The sequence below is a fragment of the Megachile rotundata genome, chromosome 3 (assembly GCF_050947335.1).
Source record: "Megachile rotundata isolate GNS110a chromosome 3, iyMegRotu1, whole genome shotgun sequence".
Classification (NCBI taxonomy): Eukaryota; Metazoa; Arthropoda; class Insecta; order Hymenoptera; family Megachilidae; genus Megachile; species Megachile rotundata.
Window position 1 is genome coordinate 14888676 of NC_134985.1, and position 20564 is coordinate 14909239.

General features: G+C 32.1%; 1 protein-coding gene and 1 long non-coding RNA gene across 15 annotated transcripts; one reads left to right on the forward strand and one right to left on the reverse strand.

Moving 5' to 3' along the window:
• Nucleotides 1–3691: 3691 nt before the first annotated feature.
• LOC143264112 (uncharacterized) lies at nt 3692–8021 on the reverse strand. Of its 14 annotated transcripts, XR_013037622.1 has the most exons (5): nt 6666–7454; nt 6512–6582; nt 5679–5746; nt 4038–4204; nt 3693–3850 (listed from the first exon to the last, which is right to left on the reverse strand). It is a non-coding gene; the product is annotated as an uncharacterized LOC143264112 (long non-coding RNA). The 14 variants fall into 14 exon arrangements; XR_013037613.1 differs by having other exon boundaries at nt 3692–3850; nt 4038–5746; nt 6666–7464; XR_013037621.1 differs by lacking the exons at nt 6512–6582; nt 6666–7454 and adding an exon at nt 7930–8021 and having other exon boundaries at nt 4038–5192.
• A 172-nt stretch (nt 8022–8193) lies between these two features.
• Nucleotides 8194–19634, forward strand: wnd (Mitogen-activated protein kinase kinase kinase 13 wallenda). The gene is made up of 11 exons (XM_003704667.3): nt 8194–8334; nt 11509–11675; nt 14509–14783; nt 14860–15046; nt 15130–15321; nt 15399–15825; nt 15904–16130; nt 16204–16525; nt 16602–17002; nt 17072–17287; nt 17373–19634. The coding sequence occupies exons 2-11, from the start codon at nt 11536–11538 to the stop codon at nt 17575–17577; spliced, it is 2592 nt and encodes an 863-aa protein (XP_003704715.1). The 5' UTR covers nt 8194–8334; nt 11509–11535; the 3' UTR covers nt 17578–19634.
• Nucleotides 19635–20564: the final 930 nt, after the last annotated feature.

The window sequence follows — 20564 nt, forward strand, 5'->3', positions numbered from 1 at the left end:
TTTTAGCATCTTTAACCTTATTATTCTTATTATTATCAGTATTATTCCACATATTACTACTTTTATCATCATTATCCTTACTATTCTTATTATTATCGATATTATAACGCATATTACGACTACTATCATCACTGGAACTGCAATTATCCTTAATATTGTTATTATTATCAATATTAGTACCCAGATTACTACTTTTATCGTCATTACCCATATTATTCTTATTATTATCAATATTATTACCCATATTTCTACTTTTATTATCGTTGCAACTATTATTATTATTATTAATACCTTTTCCTATATAACCAACACTCCTCCACCCTATTCCGGCCTAACCGGTTAGATTGTATCAGGTTACGTCGGTCCCTAGGGTTAGGTTGGAAAAGGTTAGGTCGGACCCTAGGGTTAGGTTGGAAAAGGTTAGGTCGGACCCTAGGGTTAGGTTGGAAAAGGTTAGGTCGGACCCTAGGGTTAGGTTGGAAAAGGTTAGGTCGGACCCTAGGGTTAGGTTATATTAGGTTAGGTCTGGGTACCTAACCTACCTAACCTACCCTGACCTAACCTAATATAACCTAACCTTAGGCCCTGACCTAACCTAATCCGACCTAACCGGTTAGATTGGAAAAGGTTAGGTCGGACACTAGGGTTAGGTTATATTAGGTTAGGTCAGGGTAGGTTAGGTCGGTTAGGTACCCAGACCTAACCTGATCTGACCTAACCTTAGGCCCAGACCTAACCTTTTCCAACCTAACCGGTTAGGTCGGATTAGGTTAGGTCAGGGCCTAAGGTTAGGTTATATTAGGTTAGGTCAGGGTAGGTTAGGTCGGTTAGGTACCCAGACCTAACCTGATCTGACCTAACCTTAGGCCCAGACCTAACCTTTTCCAACCTAACCGGTTAGGTCGGATTAGGTTAGGTCAGGGCCTAAGGTTAGGTTATATTAGGTTAGGTCAGGGTAGGTTAGGTCGGTTAGGTACCCAGACCTAACCTGATCTGACCTAACCTTAGGCCCAGACCTAACCTTTTCCAACCTAACCGGTTAGGTCGGATTAGGTTAGGTCAGGGCCTAAGGTTAGGTTATATTAGGTTAGGTCAGGGCAGGTTAGGTAGGTTAGGTACCCAGACCTAACCTAATCTGACCTAACCTTAGGGCCAGACCTAACCTTTTCCAACCTAACCGGTTAGGTCGGATTAGGTTAGGTCAGGGCCTAAGGTTAGGTTATATTAGGTTAGGTCAGGGTAGGTTAGGTAGGTTAGGTACCCAGACCTAACCTAATCCGACCTAACCTTAGGGCCAGACCTAACCTAATATAACCTAACCTTAGGGCCAGACCTAACCTAATATAACCTAACCTCAGGCCCAGACCTAACCTAATGTAACCTAACCCTTGGCCCAGACCTAACCTAATATAACCTAACCTTGGGGCCAGACCTAACGTATTCTGACCTAACCTTAGGCCCAGACCTAACCTAATATAACCTATCCCTAGGCCCTGACCTAACCTAATCTAAGCTAACCACAGGCCTGATTTACACTATGCGACCTAACCTTAGGTCTAACTGAGAATAATACAGTGGTAAGTATAATAATTATAATTATAATTCCAACGATAATAATAATTGTAATCTGAGGAATTGTATATGTTATATTGATAATAATAAGATTAGTGATAATAATTACAGTTCCAGCGATAATAATAGTCGTAATATGTGTAATAATATTGATAATAATAAGAGTAATAAGGATAATGATTTCATAAAGTAGTAATATGCGGAATAATACTGATAATAATAAGAGTAGAGAGGATAATTGCAGTTACAGTGCTGATAGTAGTCGTAATATGCGTTATTAGATTGATAATAATAGGAATAATAAGGATAATGATGATAAAAGTAGTAATATGTGAAGTAATACTGATAATAATAAGAATAATTAGGATAATGATGATAAAAGTAGTAATATGTGTAATAATATTGATAGTAATAGGAGTTGTAAGGATAATTACAGTTCCAGTGGTGATAGTAGTCGTAATATGCGTAATAATACTGATAATAATAAGAGTAGTGAGGATAATTACAGTTCCAGCGATGATGGTAGTCGTAATATGCGTAATAATATCCATAATAATAAGAAGAGTAAGGATAATGATGATAAAAGTAGTAATATGTGTAATAATATTGTTAGTAATAGGAGTAGTAAGGATAATTACAGTTCCAGCGGTGATAGTAGTCGTAATATTCGTAATAATACTGATAATAATAAAAGTAGTGAGGATAATTACTGTTCCAGCGATGATGGTAGTCGTAATATGCGTAATAATATTGATAATAATAAGAATAATAAGGTAAATAATGAGGGAAGTAGTAATATGCGTAATAATACTGATAATAATGAGAGTAGTGAGGATAATTACTGTTCTAGCGATGATGGTAGTCGTAATATGCGTAATAATATTGATAATAATAAGAATAATAAGGTAAATGATGAGGGAAGTAGTAATATGCGGAATAATACTGATAATAATAAGAGTAGTGAGGATAATTACTGTTCCAGCGATGATGGTAGTCGTAATATGCGTAATAATATTGATAATAATAAGAATAATAAGGTAATTAATGAGGGAAGTAGTAATATGCGTAATAATACTGATGATAATAATGAGAGTAGTGTGCATAATTACAGTTCCAACGATGATAGTAGTCGTAATATGAGTTATTAGATTGATAATAATAAGAATAATAAGGAAAATGATAATAAAAGTAGTAATATGCGTAATAATATTGATAATAATAACAATAATAAGGATAATTGCAGTTCCAGTGATGATAGTAGTCGTAATATGCGTTATAATATCGATAATAATAAGAGTAGTGAGGATAATTACAGTTCCAGCGATGATGGTAGTCCTAATATGCGTAATAATATTGATAATAATAAGAATAATAAGGTAAATGATGAGGGGAGTAGTAATATGCGTAATAATACTGATAATAATGAGAGTAGTGTGCATAATTACAGTTCCAACGATGATAGTAGTCGTAATATGAGTTATTAGATTGATAATAATAAGAATAATAAGGAAAATGATAATAAAAGTAGTAATATGCGTAATAATATTGATAATAATAACAATAATAAGGATAATTGCAGTTCCAGTGATGATAGTAGTCGTAATATGCGTAATAATATTGATAATGATAAGAATAATAAGTATAATGATGATAAAAGTAGTAATATGCGGAATAATATTGATAATGATAAGAGTAGTAAGGATAATTACAGTCCCAGCGATGATAATAGTCGTAATATGCATAATAATATTGATAATAATAAGAATAATAAGGATAATGATAATAAAAGTATTAATATGGGTAATAATGTAGGTTAATTTGATAATAATAAGAGTAGTAAGGATAATAATTATAGTTTCACGATAATAGTAATAATAACATGGGGAATGATATATGTTAGGTCTCCAGACCTAACCTGATACAACCTAACCTTAGGCAATGACCTAATATGATCCGAACTAATCTTAGGTCCTGACCTAATGTAATATAACCGAACCGTAGGCTGGACCTAACCTATTATGCCCTAACCTTAGGCCCTGACCTAACATAATATAACTTAACCGTAAGCCTGACCTAACCTGTTGATTGTCTGTTATGTTTAAGAATGTAATGGAAAGGATTGTAAATAAGTACATGATTTCTTTTGTTTATTTATTGTAACCATAAATACATACAATTTGCAAATATATTTTGTACAATTTTTAATTTATGTAACTCTTTATTGGCTCAATTGTTTGTCGAAGATCGAGGCAGATTGTGTGCATATTCAATTTTAGAACTGAAAAATAAAAGCATTTATAATAACATATTTATTGTTGTTGCACGATTTAATAATATTTTTACGTGAAAGTTAGAACATTAGTAAACAGAAAATGTTACATATAAAAAGAATAAATTGAATAACTATTTATAATGTACAATTGTTGTGGCTAAATATATGTGTAATATTAAAAAATTGAACTTACGTTGATTAAATGGAACGCAGAGATCCCTCCTCCACTTCAATGCTGTAAAGACTAGCTCGTCAGTCCGATAGCATGGCTTAAACTACTTTTAAGTAGCGCGCAGATTTGGAACTGTAGCTTCGTTAGTTCCCACATTAGCCGATAGGTGGCAGGACATAATACGCCATCTGGCGTTAGAAGATAGGAACTAATTAACCTACAATTTCAAGAGCGTGTAGTTCATCCTGTTCGACGGACAGATGGCGCTACCAGTTCCATAGGTTAGAGTACTCCGTGTTAGGTGTAGATTAGGTTAGGATATAATTAGAATGATTTTTTAAATAAATTTTAGAATAATTTTTTAAATAATTTTGCAAATATATATAATCATTAATGTTTAATGAAATATCATGTTTTTGATTAATAAAAAACCAATAAAACGAAAAATAATCAGTATTTCTTTGAAGCAGGATTTTTGTCCCGCTAGATTAGCCAAACGACACACTGTGCGCCGTAAGGGCGCGTGCGCATTACTTTTAGTGGCGTGTCTTGTTAGGACCGATCAGCGCTGATATGCGCAAATAAATGAAAACTTGTCGTTTGACGTATCCTATTATTTGTGAAATAGAATAAAATAAATTGTACATATAGATGTATGATTGAAAACATGTTTAATTTCTTTAATAATGTAGGAATTTGCATAAGTTAGATAAAATTGTACTTAATAATGCTTACAATACAATTCGGACAATGTGGAAATCAGTTGGGACATACATTATTTTCAAAAATATCATCTGATTTGAAATACACGAATACTGGAGTATCATATAATGCTAATTATCAATATTCTGAAGATACATTTAATAAATGGTTTACTGGTATATCTAAGCACAATAAATGGTTGTCAAGAGCAATTCTTGTAGATACAGAACAAAAAGTAATTAACAAAATTTATAATGATACAAGTACATCGTGGGCGTATCCAAAAGAAAATATAATTTGTCAAACTGGCGGTGGTTGTGCAAATAATTGGGCTTTTGGTTATTTAAAAAATGGACAAGAGTTAAGCGATTTAGTTCTAAACTGCGTCAGGCAAGAAGTAGAAAAGACAGATCATTTTGATGGTTTTCTTTTACTCCTAAGTTCTGCAGGTGGAACAGGATCTGGTATTGGCAGCTTCATGGCAGGAATGATACGTGAAGAATATGAAACAAAACCAATCATTACCACAACAGTATTACCATTTTCCTTTGGAGAAGTGTGTACTCAAAAATATAATACACTATTAACCTTAGCAAAACTCTATGATCAAAATGATATAAACATTTTATTTGAAAATGAACAAATATATAATATATGTACAAATTTATTAAAAGAACCTGCTACAAATTTGCAAGACATTAATGAGATTATTTCAGAAAAGTTATTGGCCATTTTTCAACCATTAAATGATACAAACATGAATTCATTGTTATCTCGCGTAGCATCTCATCCTTCTTACAAATTAGCAACAATCAAGAGTACTCCACATATACCAACAATGTCTGCAAAATATGAATCTATGTGTAACTGGAATTCATATATGCATCATTTGAAACAGATGCTTCGAATACCCAACTTAAATATGCAATTAACTGATGCCGAATTAAAGACACCGACTACCTCGTTTGGGAGTACAGCACATCATGCATATACGTGTTCAGTGTCAAATATCTTGGTAACACGTGGATCTGTAACAGATAAAGATTCTATTAATACAAATGAATTTAGAGAAAAACATTTATACGCAGACTGGAATACAACTGATTGGTTTACCCATTTGCATCAAAATAGAAAAATTTTAAACCACGATAAATTTCTTGCCTTAATAACTAATAATTCCCAAATTTGTGATCCTCTGGATATACTTTTAGAAAAGACCTGGACTTCTTACATTAATGCTGCCTTTTTACATCAATATAAACAACATGGTTTAGAGGAAGACGATTTTTTACAAGCATTTGCAGTACTTGAAAATGTTGTAAAAGAATATAAAGAATTAACTACTCATGTAAAAAGATAATATGATTATAAATAATTCAATTTTTAATAATTTATGGATCATATAACTTTCTATATGATATTAATATTCAATATATGTCGAATCATATTAATAGCAGAAAAACAAATTTAAATATTGCATGCATCGAAAAATAAGCACACACGAAAAATGACGACAGAATAAAATTATCTAATTTCCGATATCATACAAATTTATTTATATGTATAATGACAGTAAGAGAAGAAAAAAGAACATCAGTATTAACCAAAAATAAAATATTTATGAGATAAGATAATTGATCAACAATGACTTTTTATTTGATTGAGAAAAAATGGAACAGAACGGAATAAATAGTTCTCCTAGTGTGCATCCATCCTACAATATAGGAAAGTGCTTTTGCGCCTGTGCAAAGGGGCAGTCGAATCTGCCGAAACATAAAAGAAAAAGTTCTGACCATTTCCAAGAAATAACGAAAATACTTCCAGGAATTGGTGGCCATCTCTTCCCCCCTTCTCTTACGTTCATCTGAGGAGAATCGAAAGAATCGATTTCTTAGAAATATTTTCATATTATACAATATTACTGCGTAAAGTATCATCAAATCATACCTTTCAATTATTTATCTGAAAATGCTTATATTGTCATGTTTTTAAAATTTCTAAATTTTTGGAACTTTGGAACTGTCGAATTTAAGAATTTTGCAATTTCTAAACTTTAGAATTTCAAAATTTTCGAACTTTAGAAATTTAAAAAAATTACAAACAAATGTATCATAAAAATTTACAATTTTGGAAAATGAATCTGAAATTATAAAATTTTGAGAAGCACTGTCTAGCAGGTATACGAGATTTTCAAGGTCAAAGTTTTGCACGTATTATGTAAAGGACAGTGGAGAATACTATATAAACAACAACAGATGCACTATCCGTACACGTTTTCTAACACCGGTCAAGCGTTACAGGTACAGCTACGATTGTTAGGAACTCGTTTGCTGTCCCTTCTTCGCCCCCACTGCATATCCTGACTATCGAGCATTTTGAGTTTTAGTATGCCACGCTATTTATCTCCTAAATCTTACGATAGTATGTATAGCTATTAAAAAAATAATTATTCCATACATCATCTAATAGTACATGTTCCAAAATATATGAATTTGTTTAAAATTTATCAAATCATTTTTCCTTTACAATGGAAATAAGAACACAATATTTCTGAGTTTTAAGTCAGCTATTTTTCATATTACGGGGTTGAAGTAGTGGCGCCATCTGAAGAGTACAGGGACAACGATTATTTTTTAAACATATTAATCATCTTTCTTCAAACTATTATCAAATATTATAATTGTAATTGTGCTATTATTTATTACTACAATATAACAATATTCAATTAACTATTTGCATTCTTGCAATGGAACTATACAATTGCAAATACATACATAATTTTAACAGATCTTTCGAAAAATATGTGTTCGTCCCTGCAACCTGCGCACCGCACATACACGTGCAATACAATACGCAGTCGTGTGCGTATGCGACTCGAATACCAAGAGGCGTGGTTTGAATAGGCCAGTGTTTCCCAATCTTTTTTGAATCACGATCTCTATTATGATATTTAAACTACACTTCCCGCGTTATTTTGAGAGATCTCAAAATTTTTTAATTTCTAAAACTCTATGTTTAAGCATTTGAAAATTTTCTAACTAAAAATGAATGACTGCTATGATCTCATACTTCTATCATAACCGCTAAAAAACAATCGCAGCGACTCTACAGCAAATGTTCCTCGATCCACTGCGTGGGAGCCACTGGTATAGACGAACCTGTTCGGTACTTTGTCCCCTCTGACAGGAGAGAACAATATCCTTACACTCACACAGAAAACAGGCGCACTCTGGTGTCGAAGCTGCGGACAAAATGGTACGCGCCATTTTGTTTAGTGCTCGCTGGACGCGTCGTGCGTCGGGGTGGTGCAGGGTTGTTTTCGTGACAGTCAACAAGAATATATTCGTGATTATTTAAACTTGCCTGCGATTTAATGTATACAACAGTGCTGGAATTAATTCAGTGCAATACATTTATTATTTTTCTGCATGATTATTGTGACGCGTGACGACGCAAGGATCAGTTTTTTGAGAGTCGAGGACTTTCTGATGTTCGCAGTGTCAGACGGGATAGTTGAAAAAACTTTGCAAATGCATTGCGCCAGTTACAATTTCATGGATATTTCGTAGGGAATCGCCGTTATTGCCGTTTACGTCGGCAGAATTTTTTTCCACAGGTAAGAAAAGAGGGGTTGCCAGAGCTTAATCGATAAAGCGTCTCTCCCATACTCTTTCCTCTTCCTCGTTTCCAAACATCACAGTTTCGCGTTGTTTTTTCTTCTTTAAATGTACGAGATACATTTTATGATTTTAACAGAAGTTTTTTTATGCTAAATGTTGTGCTCCCTAACCGCTGTAGTGTCTCGCTTGTGCAAGCCGTTCGAGGAAAGTGAAAGCTCGTTCCTGATCGTTCTGCATTGGGTACGGATCTCATTGCGTCCGTCGCAGCGGCACGCGTTTCGTACAGTAGCACGGTAGGCTTCCCTGTGGGAAATGGCGATGTAGGAAAGGGGAACCCCCACCACTCGTTAAATTTTGGTTGATAATTTTGCAAATTTACGAACTTGATTTAGGAGTTTGTAAATTTAAAGACTTGACAATTTTTCAATTTGACAATTTGACAATTTATGAAATTTAAAACTTGGAAATCTGATTAATAAGAAACGTAAAAATTAAAATATTGCAAGTTCACATATTTAATTCCCTAAAATCAAAGTGGTAGGGGACGTCTCCCCCTACATTGCTCTTTATCCAAAAGAAGCCTACATTGCACCAGAATGCAATTCTGTGTTGTAGGAACTGAAGCATTATTGAACCCAAACAACCGGCACTTTAAAGTTTATTCTTGGGTCAGTCGTGACCCAAACTTACGGAATACATACAAATGATAATTTAACTGAAGTCAAGTATAAATGTAGTTTTCAAACAAAAGGATTTAATATATTATTTTTCTGATATATGACTGTTTTTCGAATGGCTAATATTAATCGATACACCATGACATGTGTTTTAAGTTTGATTCACGTTTAACCTAACCATCATTTGAAGGTTATTAGATGCGTTTTAACAAAAGTTCCCAAATTTTTATTTGCCAATATATGCGTCCAAACATGGTCATTTTTCGTGCACTACTCGCTTTTAATTTATTCCTAAAAATTTCAAAATCCCGCTTTCGAAAACGATAACTTTTTTACACTTCATAAATGTTAGATTTTCGTATGAATGAAAAGAGTATACTCCTGGGAATGATTAATCATAACAGTGAACTAAATTAATTCATTGAATATGAAATACACAAAAAGATCGTTGTTACGGATAACATTAATATTGCATAAGAGGTATTGCACATTCCTCACAGCATTTCCTAATAGGTTTAATATTCCTAAAATCAGTAAAATGTTACTACAAAGTACTGATACATGATACAAAAAGGAATTGATAACAGTTTCTTACGAAAGAGACTTTCACGTTTAATGTTTATTATATGTTTATGGGTTATAAACTTTAAAGTGAAAGTATTATACATATTTGATATTATCATGAAAAACATATGTTTGCTGACAAATTACTTATCGGCTAATAATTATGTAAGAGTTTTTATATGGTATTTCTTGTTACTACTTTACAGGAATGTCCTTGAACAGGTAGATTATATTGGATTTCGTGTGACGTATTCAAGTAGAAAACGATGCACAAATGTAGCAAGGATTGATTCCTTTTCAAATATTAAGCATAAAACAACAAATATTTAGAAGTAAGTTATAATAGCAAATATCTTTACCGATCATCGTGATTCTATAGACAGCGTTGCGATCACTGAATTTATCGGGTGATTTCAATGCTAGGATGTGCAGCAAAACTGTGTACATTAATCTAACGATAGTACAGTAACTACAGTAGGACCCCGGAAAAATGGCCGTTTAGGAATTTTTCATTCGTTTTTTTGTGTTGCTCGTAATGCAAGTACCTTCGTTGCATCTCTTTAGAAGGGGTCGTTTGACTGAAGCGAGGGTGAATTCGTAAATAAGTAAACGCGCGAAATTTGAAAATCGTAACAGTGAAAAGACTCGTTTCCCCCTAAATTTGACGTGTATTAAAATTTTAATTACCATCAAGGTTCTACAACGCGAATTTAAAGCGGTAAAATTGAATAACTGAAGGCGCACAGTATATTCTGTTAGCTTTATTAAATTTGTCGCTTAGCGTTAGTCATTCTTGTCTCTAATAACATAATCTATTTTAAAGTACATATTATTCGGTAAAATATTTACACGATGATGAGGAAATTATGATGGTCAGGCGACAAATCGGGAGAGCCAAACACACCCTGTCATTACGATTCGTTTTTCCCCAACTTATAAGAGCGACTGTCCAAGAACGAAGGGTGCAACGTGCTCACTCTTTTGGAACATCGATCTGTTAAGTCGGCTAAGTTTTAAACCCCTTCGCTGTATCGAACGAAAATTCCCGATTGCAACTTCGTACGGTTAACCATTCCAAAGTAAATAAATTTTCTAAATTAAAATTTCTAGAATAGAATAAATTTTCTAAATTATTAATTTAGTGATTATGTTATAATACATATAATACTGCATTGTGTGAAAGTATATAACTGAAACAATGACGACTATCAAAGTCATTAACGCTTGCGTAGGAAGTTACCACTAGATTTAGAAGGTTTCAGGGGTTATTACTAGGAAGTTGGAGCTTACCTAGACATCGACACAGGTGCTTGGGATTAATCCAAGACACGCCTACGAATGACTCACTATACAAAACTCCGTATTCTTTTTTTCTTTGGTAGCGCGAAAGGGTGCCGACGGTTGAACTAGTACTCGTTAGACATTTTTTAAACCGGTCAAATTTGTCGGTTATTTTATATCTTTGTTACGTTGATTCATAAAATAAATGTATAATTTCATATTATACTTTGCCTATCAATTTCTGTTATTTGGCTATGAAGTTTATTTGTATTAATTTATAAAATATATTTTAATTATAAGTTCTTCTAATTTGTATATGTCCAGTTTGTTTTCTATTATAAGATTACGTGAACATAATGCAAGTCAGTGATTCAAGGAATTTGCACGAAAAATAAAATCACGGTTAAGTTTGGTATGTGACCGCCACATACCACGCCTCTTACTAGATCGGCATTCCATTGAACCCAACCTCCCCATGTTATGCCAAAGGTGATTTCTTATTCGTTCTTCTTTTTCGTCCGGTCTTCGATCTTGATACTACTACTTGGTACATGCTTACATATAACAGTGAGACAAGCAACCGCAGATTTTGCTATAAACTTAAATAGCGTCGAAGCAATTTCGATATATCATTGAATTCTGTTTCAGAACTAGAATACCAAATGATAAACGAGAATGCGTACTCCTGCTGAGACCGAAACACTATCTCAACCTGAGATGTACAAATTTGATTCTCAGGAAATGGAAGCACCGTCGGGTGTCAATCAAGTGGTTTTGTCACCCTCCCGTCCAGAAACGCACATATTTACTAATAGGTAAAGAAAAAATATATATTTAATAGTAATAGTGTGTTCTTGCAAATACACCTGTTTAAAATAACGCGCTATTTTTCGTACAGTTGCGCGCGTATCGATGCGCATGCGCACTTGTAATTACCTATTGTAGGTATAATACGAAACAGCTGGTGCGAGAATTTATGGAACCCTGAATTATTTCGAAAATATTGGATGCTGTGTTAGATCATCGATACGCAACTGTATACAGTTCATTATCGTTAGGTTATGTCAGAAAACTAGCTATTAAAAATATAGAAAGATTCTTTCGTGCGATACTCGAAAATTTTTTAATTCCCAATCTAAAAAATTGCAATTTCGAAAATTTGTACATTGACAATTTCTAGAAATGTCTCATTTACAGTAATGACGGTATTGTCACATTATTAAAAATCGACGTACTTATGAAATAGCATCAGCATTTTTTATCGATCACAATACGATTTCAATTACATAAATTTCAACTGTAAGAATAATTGAACACATCACAATCCAGATACAATTTAATTCGATCAAACTCTAATGTAATTATGAAAAGAACAGACACACTTGATCATCACGTGTTATATTGAAGTAACGAACGGTAAATGTAGCCCTCTACCGGATAACTTGTTAGTTTTTGATATGTATCCTGCTCGCGAACACTGTGTGTAGTTTTGTCGTGCTGGTTTTTTGTTCTCCCGGAAAATAATTTGCTCGGTGGCATGATTTTGTAATACTTTCTCTCGGTACATGAGACAAGGGTGCTACATCCATATGTTACGCGTGGTACGATGGTCTTTACACGGTTTTTCCTCCGGAAGACGCAGAACGACGATGCGGCCGTTCCAAACAACGTTGGTACAAGGAGGTGAGCACGAAGGCCAAATCGTCGGAATGCGCTTCCGATAACGGCACGATGACGGCTTCGATCTTGTTCTCGAACGAACACATTTGTATAAACCTGTATTTGTAATTTCTCGAATCTCAGGCATTTACAATTGTAGTGTTTATTTAATTCTTCGTAATTTGTATTGGGTTTAATATATCTTTTGCGTTGAGTAAACACAAAAGTTTATTATGCTACTTAAATATCATCAATGAAAGAATTGTATAATAAAAGGATTCGTAATAAAGGACTATATTAGCAAAGGACACAAAGTTCAGTCTAAAATATATCTTCGTATCAATGCTTACAGTTATCGCGTTAGGTTACTTGTAACACTCGATTCATGCTCGAGATTGACAGGTGTATACTAACGATCATGGTAGCTTTCCTTAGGAAAAATGACATCAGAAAAAAATGGCACCTTCACTCGTTGGTTTTTGGTTTGTAATTTTCGAATTGACAAGCTTTCATATTTTGGAATTTAGGAATTTGGAAATTCGAATATTTCAAAATGAGAAATTTGATGATTGAAAAAATCGAGAATTTGGAAATATAAAAATTGCAAGTTCACATACTTGATTCCCTAAATCGAAGACAAAAATGGTGGGGACCTATTTCCCCTACACTGACTCTTAGCCAAAGGAAGCCTATGTTGCGCTCGGATGTACAATGCATACAAAATAACATAGCAAAAACTCAGTGTTATAGTTGATTTATTAATCAACTATAATATCAAAACACACATATTGCCCACGCAATATTATCATTTTATCGTGGTCCATATCTTTTAGAAATTCCGCGAAAATATAAGGAAGACATTACGGGGAATAGCACATTATTCTAAAATACATATTGCGTCTTCCAACAGTATAATTTATTTTATCAGAGCTTGCTGATTACAAGTACAATAATGTGATTGAATCATCGACCAACTTATAATTATTAGATTAGAGTTCAAGAATTCTAGGAAAGGTTCAAAAAACTTAACCTTTTGTTTGATAATTATCAAACTTTTAGTGTTGATACGATAGTTCGATTATTTCAAAGATAACTTAATTGACTTATCGATGTATTCGTTTCTGTTACAAACGCGGAATTATTTGAAAAAAATTTCCGTTTATTTACATAAATTACTTCCTTCAAACCACGTTGCATCGTTGTAGTTGTGCAGCTTTAAACGGATAAAAACCCCTTGAATTCACTTTCACTACAATATATATCAGTTAAATCGATAACCGATAGCCAATTTAAACATTGACTTTAAAGAACATATTTATGCACTTCTGTTTGAAATGCATATTTTTACAGAATAAATGAACACACATTTGCTAAAATAGTAAATGGTAAGAAATTAATTATCAACTGATAGTAGATTTGTCTATAGTTAAGAAAATGGTTTAATCGTAATTAATTGCCACTTTTTAAAAATATCGTTATCGATACAAAGTTCAATTTTTTATTACAATATGAGTCTTATTAGTATCATTTACATGTGATGTATAAAATATAATATAAAAAATTACGTATACCCGATGCAACAAGATAAACTTTCGCTAATACATTGTGCTTTCTATACCATCTTTGACCTAAGCATGAACTAACTACATACAGACTTGAAAGCTTATGTCAAGGTCATGGTGATAGTTTAGAGAAAAGTTCGGCCGAATAATTTTATTGCTAACAGCATTGCAATTATTATTATAATGAGCGAACATAAATTTTTTAAACAATTTATGTCAAATAATTGTAATAATACAATTTCGCCTGTTTTAATATATTCATGGTATTTATCAAGTTTAATCAGTATAAGCAAATTGTAGTTGAGCAACAACTATTCCTACAAATGATGCAATAATTTGAAAAATTTTGCAAAGTTATATAAATTAATTTTTCTGTTTTATTATCTATTTAAAAGATTTTGTAATTTTATAAATTATTAATTTTTAGCATGTTATGCATCCAAGAAGAGTTGGGCCAGTTGGGTGGAATTGCAGGAGGTCCCATAATCACTGACCCACACAATGCTCAATTACCTAATAATAGTCATAGCATTTCGGGAAGCAATAGTAATTCCAGTGAAACTGCGACAAAATGTACTCCAGGTTCTGGAACTTTGGATGCACAGAGGTCAAGTTGGGTCGAGGGTATATTAGGATGTATGCGCCCAGTTTGGACTATGCTTTCAAAAGCAGCTGTGAATGAAAAAATTAAAGGACATCAAAGTATATTATTTTTTTCTATTTATTTAATATAGTTATTACAAATGTTATTAAGAAAATTAACAGAAAATCATTGTAGCTGATGATTGGGAAATACCATTTGAATCAATTAGTGAACTTCAGTGGCTTGGATCTGGTGCGCAAGGTGCAGTATTTAGTGGGAAATTAAACAAAGAAATTGTAGCTGTAAAAAAGGTACGAGAACCACGTGAGACTGATATAAAGCATTTACGAAAACTTAATCATCCAAATATTGTTCAATTTAAGTAAGTCTTTTATTGTTGTACATATACATGTATGTGGAAAGTTCATAACAGAATAAATATAAAATATTATTACGTATTTTCAGAGGTGTTTGTACACAAGCACCATGTTACTGTATTATAATGGAATTTTGTCCATATGGACCATTGTATGATCTTCTTCGAGCTGGGAAACCAGTTCCACCTCCTAGACTTGTATCATGGTCTAAACAAATTGCAGCTGGGATGGCTTATCTCCATTCGCATAAAATTATACATAGAGATCTCAAAAGTCCAAAGTATGATAATCAACATAAATAAGATTATGATAAAAGTGTTTAAGTTTTAATTTTTTAAATATTATCTATTATTTTAGCGTATTGATAGGACAAGGAGAAGTTGTAAAAATTAGTGATTTTGGAACTAGTAGAGAGTGGAATGAAATCAGTACAAGAATGAGCTTTGCTGGTACTGTTGCCTGGATGGCTCCAGAAATAATTAGAAACGAACCTTGTTCCGAAAAAGTAGACATATGGTCATATGGTGTAGTATTGTGGGAGCTCTTAAGTGGTGAAATACCTTACAAAGATGTGGATTCTTCTGCAATTATTTGGGGTGTGGGCAATAATTCTCTTCATTTACCAATTCCCGCAAGTTGTCCAGAAGGGTACAGATTACTTGTAAAACAATGTTGGGCTGCTAAACCACATAACAGACCTTCCTTCAAACATATTGAAATTCATCTTGGCATTGCAGCTGTTGAAGTGTTATGTACAAAACCTGATGATTACTTTAAAACACAGGTAAAGTATAAATTTTTAGTGAGGAAATCATAAAATTAAATTTAAAGCTATTATATTTAATAATTAATACAATTATAGCAATCTTGGAAAAAAGAAATAAGAGATCATATGAAACAAATGCAAACAAATAGCTGCAGTAGTCCAAGATTTGAAGCTGATCTAATACGACGACGCGAGGATGAATTAAGGCATGCTCAAGACATTCGAGAACACTATGAACGTAAACTCGAACGCACTAACAATTTGTACTTAGAATTAAATGCTGTTTTATTGCAGTTAGAACAGCGTGAACGAGACGTAATTAAGTAAGTATCGATTTAATACGCAAGCTAAATTTAATGAATGTAATAGTTAATAATCATAATTATAATGTTTTAGACGAGAGCAACAAAATGGATACAAACAATGTAAAAAACGTCTTGTACATCCCTTTTTAAAGGCCCAAGAAAGACTCCATCGTAGACGTAATCCTACAACACAATTTTCATCTTCTACACCAACAACCCCACCATCTCCAACAGATTGTCCCCAAAGTCCTGTAAAAGCAACCATGTATACACAATTGAATGAATCTAATCAACCAGAAACAGTTTTAGCGCCTAGTAACAGTTTCAAACAACGTAAATATAGACATCGTCGAGTAGGATCTGGATGTGGTGTAAACTCTAGCCCCCGATCAAGTCCCCATCACGAAAGAAAAGTATATATTCAAATGTGAAAAATATACCTTTTCTATTTTGTAAAAATAAGGTATAATATTGAATCTGTTTTTTCAGAGTACAGAAGTATGTGCACGTTTTGTTGATAATCAAACTCAAACAGATATAACGGATATTAGCGAAACTGATTTCAATCCTGTTGGACATGGAACAATAGTTTCATCAACAGAAAAGCTTTCTGTAAATAGCATCAATAAACAGTCATTAAATAAACAAACATCAGAATGTTTAAATGGAAATTCAGTTTTGTCCGAAGCTCATTATAGAATGCAATCTAGTCCCTGTTCCAGTCCTGAACCTTCAAATGAAAATCATGCTAATGGGAATGAACGTTTAAAGGACTGTAGTGATGATGATAATCTTGAAACACTTGGCCGAAAAGTTAGTGAAATCATTAATGCTAATCGCCTTATTTCTCCTATAGATAATGGAAATTGTGATGATGTCATACAACATAGGTAAGATCTTTAATACTATGACATATAGCAAAAATAATTGTATAAGTAATAATTAATAATTAATTTCAGGGGTAAAGAGGAATCTGTAAAATTATCTGGTCATTTTTGTGGAATTATTAACGGTACTAATACGCAACAAGAGCAATCGGAAATTAAAACTCGGCCTTGCACTGAGAACATAAATGATTTACGCGATCATGAAGATGATGCATGCGAAGAAAGTTGGTCGGATGAAGAAGGTGAAGATCCGAGCTACACGTATAATTATTCTCTAAGAAGAAGGAGGTATGTATTTTAAATTGTTTCTACCAAAGTTATATTTTAGAAAAAAAATTAAACTATTACATATTTTTACAACTTAATTTTATAGTATTGCGAGAAGACCAATTGGTCCTGGGTATAGATTAAGACGATTTAAACACGCAACAGTACGAATAGAGGGAGTGTTAGCTTCAGACGAAGAAAACACTTCCGAATATTCGCATCCTCCGTCCAGTCAATCATCTACATTAGAAAGTAATCCTGATACGCAAAGAGCACTTCGTAATATTCAATATTCCCATAGGGTGAGCTAAAGTAATTTTTTATCATTTATAAGTACACGTTATTCTGTATAATATACACGTGGAATCAGGACTGCTACACTTAAAATAAATAGAACCATTGTGATAAAAGGATTAGAACATAACTGTATTTTCTTGTACAAACAATTTATGAAATAATTAATTCTTAATCTCCAGTGTTTATAATTGATTACACTACAGATTCTTTTTATCTCCATGGTCCTACTTATTTTAAGTCTTAATTCCACATGTATATAAGTATTCCAAAAAGATTATATAAACTACAAATTCTCCGTCCCAAAACAAATTGAGAAGTCCTGTATTATTTTGTGATCTACAATTTTGTTTCCTTGAAGGTACAAAAACAAAATACTGGAATCATATGTTAACGTAAGAATAGAAAGAGAACGTTTCATAAAGATCCCTTGTCCAATTACGTATGTGCATTACTCATTGACCGGCGTTGTGCGCGATATTTGAAAAATCTCTACAGGGGAAATATAAAAGTCTCATATTTCCTGAGAGTTGTTTTTTTGATAAAATATAAATTTTATAATTAAAAGATTTAACGTTAAATAAATATAGACTGAATATAATATAATAATATTACGACCTACCAACGTGCATGGTACTCTGTGTTAATGCGCATATACATACAATCAGACAAGGACGCGGAAAATTCGTGTACCGTTTTTACAATACTAATATCGCTTTTTCAGCTTGCTCACGCACTCTATTATTTATATTTTCATGTTTATTTTCGAAATATAAGCAATTAAAAATTTAGAACTCACTGTGTATGCAAATGTGTCTCCAGCTGTCAATTTTGCATGCGCCGCAGTCCGACCGTTGAGAGTTTTGACAAGCAACTGAGAGTACGTTGCCCGAGGTTATAGAAGAGCACGTGTAGTGATGCGCGCGCATTCAAATCTTCGATCGCTTATATTTCAAAAATGAAGCGGTAGATTACAAAGTAATAAAAGGACTTTTTTTATTTATTTTGACACGAAGAATCTGCAGTTTTTGCATTACACATTCTTTCCTTGACACCATGTGTAAACACAATAAAGACAAAAAATAAATGTATTAGGAAGTAAATATTTCGAAAAAAAGACCGAGTTAGGGAATATATAATGGAATGACAATTGTTAAGAAAATTCTACAAAATAAGTGCCTGTGGCAATTTGTATAAAAAATGCACGAAACAATAACTAAAAGTTAAATAGAAAAAAAATTTAATCGAATTGTAATGTGCAATATAAAGCAATTAAAGCTTTCAATTGGAAATAGAGTTGTTGGTACATTTTCAATTCAACGAATATTCAGATATATAAATAAAATTAATTACAAATGACACAAGATATTGCTTCAAAATTATTTTATCACAAAAGAAATCATTAAATATTTTTGATGCAATAAAATTACATTTTTACTATTAATCTTACCGCTGATGTAATGTAAAGTACTGTATGTAATCGATTTTATTTTGTTTCTCGATTAACAAATGAAAAATCTAATTTAATGACTACGTTTACAATAAAATTAGCATAAGTTGTATTATAATATGATGAATAATAGTGCAGGTTGTCTGAGTTTCAAACTGAAACTCAACAATAGTGTTGGACTGTATAAGAAAGTCATACTCATTTTTGCAAATTAATAACAATAAGTATTCCAATTATATATGCATAACTAGATGATATAGTTAACTCAGTTGTCCAAAGTACTGTTCTGCATCCATCTATTGTACCTGCTTTGAAACTCAAATTGCCTTAATGACAATTACTATACATTGTAAATATAGACAATATGATATGAACTTAAGAAAAATAGGAATAAGATATTGTATAACATTTTGATGTGCTCATTTGGATGAAATAATTAATAAGACGTACAGAGATGTACTTTCTAATAATCATACATATTGTATCTATTATATTTATGCGAGTAGTTGCATAAATTGTTCCTTCTTGTGCAGTGGCAGCTAAACTGACTAGTTCTATTATTCTTTAATAATAGAAGCGGTACACAAAATTTGTGTTATAAACAATAAAGTTGATTTACAGTAATTGATTTATTCAATTTAATTATAGACCTTATTCACATTGTATGTTTAAATTTTGTAAAAAATAAAATAAAATTTTTTTACACAAGGTATAATATGTTTGTTAATTCACTGTTACTTGGAAAAGATATGGTGTTTTTTTGTTTATTTAACTAAAGAATATTCTACATAAAACTAATAGAACAAGTAACTTTACTTTATGTAAGAGTATATTAACTTATTAAAATAGATATAATAAATAATTGCACAGCCTATTGTTGACAATAAAACATACATATCATAATGCATAAAATAAAACACACTAATAAAAAGAAGTTACAATGTATATAGTAGGAAAATACTTCATTTATACCTATGATCAAAAATTCAAAGTCAGGCGCTCAATGTCATGTGAAATATTTTTTTTTTATATTAATATTAATGCTAACTCGATGTATGTATAACACAAAATCTCTATTTGAAAAAACCTTATTTACATTTAAGTCCATAATTCTACCATTTATAATATCATAGGAGAGTATGTAAAAGTTTTACAGCTAACATTTCAGCATATTATAATTTTAAAGTATTTTACCGTTTTTCACTTAATTATAAATTTTAATGCATCGTGTATATACAGTTTAATTAACAACTAATTTCAAATAACAAATCAGATCTTCAATATTGTTATTAAATGTAACTATTCTTTTTAATGCATTTTTAATTGGTTAATTCCATTTTTCAAAATGTATAAAATCTCTAGTTATACTTATATTTCCAATAAATGTAGTAATTCATGATTTTTATATTAAAAATAAATATATGCAACTTTAATATTCTAATATCGAAATGAAGACACAAACGAAAAAGTATCCCAATATTACTGTTAAATCAGTGATTAAACTAATTTCAAATATAATAAGAGTACTTTTTCATGAAATTTCAATTTCACACA